The 7,408-nt window shown below is 39.1% G+C and overlaps 2 protein-coding genes across 3 annotated transcripts; one reads left to right on the forward strand and one right to left on the reverse strand.

Moving 5' to 3' along the window:
• The first annotated feature begins 1,113 nt into the window (after positions 1–1,113).
• On the forward strand, positions 1,114–1,726 carry LOC148700541 (uncharacterized). The gene has a single exon (XM_088708119.2). The coding sequence runs from the start codon at positions 1,195–1,197 to the stop codon at positions 1,549–1,551; it is 357 nt and encodes a 118-aa protein (XP_088564245.1). The 5' UTR covers positions 1,114–1,194; the 3' UTR covers positions 1,552–1,726.
• A 285-nt stretch (positions 1,727–2,011) lies between these two features.
• On the reverse strand, positions 2,012–5,934 carry LOC103703984 (SH3/FCH domain protein). 2 transcript variants are annotated; one of them, XR_015971763.2, is made up of 5 exons: positions 5,818–5,934; positions 5,611–5,693; positions 5,397–5,487; positions 2,838–3,111; positions 2,012–2,721 (listed from the first exon to the last, which is right to left on the reverse strand). XR_015971763.2 is itself a non-coding variant. In XM_008787101.6 (4 exons), exons 1-4 carry the CDS (start codon positions 5,844–5,846, stop codon positions 3,081–3,083), a joined length of 234 nt encoding a protein of 77 aa, XP_008785323.1. In that variant the 5' UTR covers positions 5,847–5,934; the 3' UTR covers positions 2,788–3,080. The 2 variants fall into 2 exon arrangements, 1 of the variants encoding a protein (XP_008785323.1); XM_008787101.6 differs by lacking the exon at positions 2,012–2,721 and having other exon boundaries at positions 2,788–3,111.
• Between the last annotated feature and the right edge of the window lie 1,474 nt (positions 5,935–7,408).

The following is a 7,408-nucleotide window of genomic DNA, read 5'->3' on the forward strand; positions in this document are numbered from 1 at the left end:
TTTGTTACGGTCTGAATTTATTCCTTCAATTTATTAAAAAAAAATAATTATAACAACAACATGTGTGGTTTTGGTCTGGTCACCATCTCAGCGGCAGTCCAAAGGGAGGGCGACGGGCACGTGCAGGGAGATGAAACGATCGTGGATGAGCCGTTGACGCTTTCTTCCGCAGGCTGCATGGGAGTCGGATGGAAGCCGCCAGCGGCACGAATATGGACGCGTTTCCAAATCGATCCTGGACCCAACAAAGAAGCAAAGGCGCGTGGAAATGCCGCTCTTCTGGCAGAACGCGGTAGGCCAAAATATCCTAAAATCCCGTACGATAAAATATCCTTAAAAGACGAAACTACCCCTCCCTATAAAAGGGATCGTCGAGAGTAATCAAGTCTTGCCCAACTGCACAACCCGTTCTGTCTAATCTTGGTAGTTAACTACGAAAGAATTCCGAAATACTGTCTCAACCAAAATTTTTAAGTTAGATTTTTATCTCAGCCGAGTTCAGAGAAGAGTAAAGATTATCACGCTAGGCCAATATGTTATAATACACATATGCAACTCTATTATCTTGATTAATGTAAACTGAAAAATCCAATATATAGATTGGCACAAAATTATTCAAATTGGCCAATATTTTTTAATTATTATTTTTATTTTTATAAATAAAGTTTGAACTAATGAAACTCAAAATTAATACTTAACCATGGTTGATAATCTTGAATGTACTGCGTTAGATGAGATATAAATATTTTGGTCGTGAAACATCATCAAAGATCACAAAAATCTCGGTTTACTAAAAATTTTCTTATTTATTACGGTATTCAAGATAAACAAAAATCTCAATTACACGATACGCGTTGTCAGATAAGGCAAGACGGTCTCAAGATAAACTAATATTATCATAAACGAAGAAGAGGGGTATATTAGACTTTTAAAGCGTTCGCCCGCCAGGAGGAGATCCAACTCAGAAAACAACGACGTTCGGAATGTTGAAAAGCGAAAAGAAAAAAAAAGCGAGAAGGGTTTCGACCAGCCCACCTCTAGGTCATCGCCACGTACACATTGCCCGCTCCAAGCTTATCCACTCGTTTCCCTTCCCCAACTTTATAAGCTCCTCCTCCTCCTCCTCCTCCGCTCTCTCTGTATTCTTATTTTATTCGAGAAAAGAAAAAGGCGAAAAGTGGAGGTCAATCCAAAATGGCATCTGGTCTAGTTCTCTCCTTCCGGCCGGCCGTGATCCGTGCTCGCGCCACAACCGGAGGCGACAGGCGGTCCGAGAGGCGCGGTCGGAGCAGCGGCACCTGGTGGACCCCACTGTTCGGGTGGCCATCGGAGCCGGATTACATAGACGACGGTGGGCCGGCGCCGGTGGAGGCCGAGGCGGAAGAGGGGAAGCGGCGTCCGGCGCGGAGGTTCGCGGCGTTAACGGAGGAAAAGGCGAGGGAGTTACGGATGAAGACCATGGAGATGGAGACCTTCCACGACGTCATGTATCACTCCGCCATCGCCTCCCGTCTTGCTTCCAATCTCCCACCCCGCCGATCCGCCTACTAATTTGACTAGAGTAAAGCAAATTCGTCGACTACGATTACAAGAAGAAGCCGACACATTCTCTCTCTCTGCCCCCTCTATTTTCTTTCTTTTTTATAAAAAAAAAATTCTATGTATATACGAAGGAAGAAATAATGCTTTGTTTCGAAGGTCGTTCTTTTCGCGCCTTGAAAGGTTATATTAATCTATTTTATGTTGGACGTGTTATTCATATCGCCTAGCCGCCTGATCTAGATCTGAAGGCGTGATATTTTGTTAAAACACTATAAAACTCCTGCGTTCGAAAGGATTCGAATAAGCCTTCTAGATCAGCTGTCTTCAAAGACAGCAATTAATGCAACGGTTTTCAAGTGCTCCCATTAAGTTATAACGAGCACCGGCTGTTATCTTAAAAATTCATGCAGCTATTTACCTCAAGTAATATGTCATAAAGAAAGGCTAGAATTGACAATAACTTACAGAAAATATACAATTTCCGCATTACTCGATGTAATCTTGCTCAAGGCGTTCCCATCTTTTACACCCTCGTTGCTCGTGTCTGTTTACGTCTACCGCACCAACCTATCATATCTATGAATGCTACTGCTAGAACTTGGGAGATTGGCTAATTGGAAGGAGTTCCATGGAGATAGTACGGATACTATGAGGGAAGTGCCTTTGGCTGTTAGACTGCAGAACACACCTTTGAAAGAGTGCCAAGCGGGAGGCATCAAGCAATCAACGCCATAGCAGGGGCACAGCAACACTTTATTTCAACAATTTTAAAGCAACCCAAATGAGCTAACAACCGCTTTAAACAGCAACCCAAACAGCTATAGAATCTGAATCTGAAAAGCAGGGTAGGAAAAGCTGGAGAATCATGGTGTAATTTGCAGCACTAGCTATTAGCAAATAAATGCCAAATCGCAGGTGATCTTCCTCGCTTAATAGATTGGTTTTCCAAACTTCTTAATCTCGATGCAGACATGTCTCTCTGATCCATCTTTTGGATCGAAATCTACCAACAACTCTATATAACAGGCATGCGCATACACTCCGAGAATCACCAAGAAGGAGATATTGTTGCTGAGAGAAACACCGCCGATCTAACTACTTTGATCTCATATTTCACTTTTGCTCTACCAGAGAATATTTTGCTTGGAACAAGCTCTAGATTCCTGCTGCAAGTGTTTTCTGTTGCAAGTGAACATTTAAAAGCACCATATGAATGAATCTATTTTCCGAATGAAGTGCTCAAAATTGGGAGCAAGAAAAGAAATTTTTCTTTTCTGAAAGGACAAAGAACATACTGAAACTGGAGCTATTGTACTGGTGACAGCGTCTTTCTCGCCGACCAAAAGTATATGCTTTCATTATTTCAATCAAACAAAAACAATTAAAACATTCCACAGAAAAAGCAAGTCGCTGGGAAAACAGTATCACAGCCAGAGCTCATGTGAGAACTACTTCTCATACTACCGGAAAATCACGAGGCAGAGAAGAATCTGCAAATGGTAACACCAATGGCGGCCATTTAAAACAGCTCCTGTATTTCACTTCCTCTCGATATCATATAGATCAGTTCTGAAACTAAATTAAGGATAAGCAGAAAAGCAATGAGTCGACGTGCCCTATTGACTAGGGCAAATTTAAGAACAGGAATACATATGCAATATACATAATAGAATAGAATTTTTAACATTTAGAAAGTTTTGTTTTTAACTTAAAAAGAAAAAAGCTTGAGATAGACAAGTCTAAACTCATGAGGAAAATTAAAATCTACTTGAGAAATTACCTAGTGCCAAGCAACTAACTACTCCAGTAATCATAATGCCACAAATCAAACAATGAGTAACTGCTGAAGAAGTCGCTGTTAAAATTACACATAGGAAACCTCCCATTGATATTTAGAAAGTACGAGTTCTTTCACAAGTGCTAATTGAGGTATGTGACAATTTATATGTTAGTCAGCCAGAATAGAGGCAAGAGCTGTAATAAATTCGCAACAATTGTAAAAGGAAAAAAACAGAACGAGACAAACAGCATATTAGCTGCATAAAAGGAGATCATAAGTCAGGAAATGCAAATCCTAATATCTTTTATCAAACAAAGAAGAACACAATATAAGAATTATCAGCACGTATAGAAAGGATGAGATAAGATTATGTGTCAGCTACTCTTCTTGAGAAAGGAAGCTGATTTTCTCTTATTGTGTTCGGAAAAGGGTTTTCTTTCTTGTTAGGTCTCGCCCATAAATTTTCTTTATTGGTCTCTCTCTAAATCACCCAACCCACCCCAAAAGAAGCCCACAACCTAAACACCAAAAAGGAAATTGTGAATGGTTATTAAGGTGAGCGAGATCAGACAAGAAAGTGAAAGCATGATGTCTAGAAGCAGCATATATAAGGATGAAAAAGATTGAGAAATGGGATGAACTAAACAACCATGAACAACATAATAAAGCCTGCGAGCAAATATAAAGTAAAAAAAACTTAAAATGTTGATGGTGTAAATTAAAAAGGAAGGCCAAGGATACTCCTAAAAGGACTAAAACATACACAAGATTAGATGGTGCAGAAGAGACAGATGCCATAAGGATTATTTTGAAAAATCATAAACAGTTACTTGTGCAAATTAGGTTGAGTGACATGGAAAACAATTCATAAAGCAAAAATAGGAAGTTAAGGTGTCAAGAAATTAAGTTCAGGTTCAAGTGAAAAACTTATGTTGAGAAATTAATAGAGGAGAACATCGCGCCTAATATAGGTAAGAAGGAAGCACAGGAAAATGGATTGATTTGGTCTGAGGATCCACCACGCCTAATATAAATTCAACCATTATAGCAAGTGAAATGCACTCCAAACACCCTAGATTTCCGATTTGAATCGAAATCAATAGGGTATCACCAAAAAAGCATATTAAATTAAAAAAGAAAAACTAGATCCATTGCATGTTTCATTCATGAGCCTAAACTCACAACTTATCAGACCCCTAAACTTTTTCCCAAGCACTAAAATTGTAAATTGCTGATTTTTTTTAAGATGGTAGCACATGGAAATTCGTTTTATGTATCACAGAAAGCTGCTCTTTGCCTACAGTTGCTTTGGCTTAAAATTGGGCACCGATTCATCAAGGGTGGTTGACATCATGTTTAGAGCTGATTGTAACAAGTTCTCAGTGCATGATGAATTATGTATCTATTCATAATGCTTTCCCATACAGATAACAAAGGCTGGTGGCTAACATCACTCTAAATCCAACAGTAACATTGTTCCTAACCAAAATTTTTGCAATCACTAATCATCCTAGGACTGCATCATTAATCAGCAATCAACTCTGCTCGGACAGGCGCTGAATTCTCAAACATTAAAATGGCCAGCCAGAGGAATAATAGTTCAGTATCTAACCATGATCCTAGCAACCACAACATGATCTTGTATCCAAACCATTCACATGGACAACAACTACATTGGTTCTACCAATAAGAAGAGATAAAGAAGACAGAAACAGAAATCCAATCAGATTTCAAAACAACGAGCTAAAAACTAGCTCTGCTATTTTAGATTATATATATATATATATATATATATATATATATATATATATATATAGGCTAAATAAAAATTTAATCCACGGATCAGAAAATTTGGTGGCAAAGCAGGCACATCTATCACAGCCAATGAAACCAGACAAAACAATATTTGGGGAAGAACAAACACGGATTCCATGCAATCAAGATCAAACTACTAAAAATAAAAATAGAAACAAAAGAGACATCAGCAGAAATAATTTCCATCAAGCAACGGCAAAGGGGAGTAATTTCAGATCCCGAAATAATAGCACATGAAGGAAGGAAGATGGAAGGATACATCAAGTACGTCCCGTGAGCAAAAGCACCTGCCAAGACCCCGTAAAACAACCGATCCCTCAAAACCGGGTTATGCCTCAACCCAATTCGAACTGCAAAATTTTTGACCTCAAAATGTAAAATAATAATAATATTTCCAAATAACAAGAAAACCAAACCCAACAGTTAATAATTTGTTTTCAAAAAAAAAAAAAGTTTATGGAGAGAGAAGGTACTGAGGGGAAGAACGGGAGCATAGATCAGAGGCAGCAATAGCATGAAAGGGGGTCCCTTTCTCCGTCTCCTCACCGCAGCATCGCTTCAGCACCCAAACATTAAAAAAATTAAAACCAGAGAGATAAGTAATCTAATTAGATTTCGAGTAGGGAAGGAGATCTGATTCCTATGAGTGAAAAAGCATTGTCGATTGATAAAGGGGATACCCGTCGGAGAAATCGGATGAAGGCGCCATCGGGGAAGCAAGCCGTCGAGGCAACCAAACCAAGGCAGTCGTACTTGTTTGGCAAAACCCGTGGGCCGCTTTTCCTCCCTTGTTTCGATAAAAAGAGGGCTATTTCGGTACGTAAGACGCCGGTTTTGACTTTTGACCCACTATTTTTGCTTTGGCTTGCCAACCTTTCCGTTGCACATTCTTGATTCCGATCTGACCGTTCGACATTTTTTTTCTTTTAAACGCATCGGAATCTGATGGATACGATTCGGTTTGGTCGGCAATCCTGGGATTGCAGTTAAATATAATATTGTAATATGAATATTGTTAAAATAATATGTGAATTAACTGTGTTATTTACCGAAGATTTTGAGTATTTAAATAGAAAAAAAAATCAAAAAAATATTTTTTGACTAGTATTTTTTTTTTAAGATTATAAATGGTTAGATATGGTATCAGAACATATCCGGCCTATAGCCCATATAGAATAGGAGACACCACAGCACACCCTTATTGGAGCTGACCATTTACCAATGGTAGTATTTGTGATTAGATTTGAATGAATTTAAACTTCAAACCTAACAAAAATGTCAGAACTTAAATAAAAAGAGTATACAAGGATCCACGTGAATGTGTGTTTAGTCCTATATAAAGGAAAGCAGTTTAAGCAGAACAGCCTCATGATGGCACTACTAATCTTCAGTTTTTCAGAAATAAGATACATCATTTTCTTTCGCAATTGATTATTTATTCTTCAAAATTAAGGCTATATACCTAGTAGCATTGTCTCTCCGGACCATTTTTTTTCAGAAAGCAACCTGGCCTAAAGATCTTATAAGCCCGATGAGATCTTTCTAGCATACAAGCACGCTCTCATAATATTTTAGATATACACGGAACGAAACATGCGAATAAAGAAATTTTATCAAACTAACAAAAAAAAGAAAGAAACATGTCCAATAGACTATATCAAGATCATCTTATTCAGCCAATATATGCATTTTGTTTCAGAGATGAAAGGACAACTATATCATCCGTCACAACAAAGTGCAACGTTAAGTGATGTCCGAATTGTTGATAAAACATGTTAATTTTATGAATGGGATGGTTCTGCATTGTTTGCCTGGACTCGTCTAAATGCTTAACTTTCGTCTACTCATCAGTATGATGTTAAAGAATCACTGAGTAAGTGACTTTTTTGATGGAATAAAGAGGAAGTTAAGCAGTGTCATCGGTGACATGCTTAGTGTTGGGCTACTGAAAGATAAGGTCCAGTATCATTGCCCAGAACAAGATCCTAGTCTTTCCCATACGGTACGGAGCCCACGAGTTTGATCATGGTCTATCTCCGCGTGTAGGGTACCTACCGGACCGGCCCGGCCCACCTGTTGCAGCCGACGTCGCTAAAATAATCCTGCGAGCCTTGCAGCCCGGTCGCGTCGCATCGGGATTCAGGAATATTTCTCCGAGATATTGTACGGCTGGAGTTTAATTTTGGGCGAGAGCGGGATTGGATCTAACGGCGGAGAGAGTCGCGTCATGGCTAAGAGGGTGGCGTTAGATTGAAGCCCAGGCCCGCACCG

This window comes from Phoenix dactylifera, chromosome 12 (assembly GCF_051530095.1).
Source record: "Phoenix dactylifera cultivar Ajwa chromosome 12, Ajwa_hap1_PhDact_Kaust_v1.1, whole genome shotgun sequence".
Taxonomy (NCBI): domain Eukaryota; kingdom Viridiplantae; phylum Streptophyta; class Magnoliopsida; order Arecales; family Arecaceae; genus Phoenix; species Phoenix dactylifera.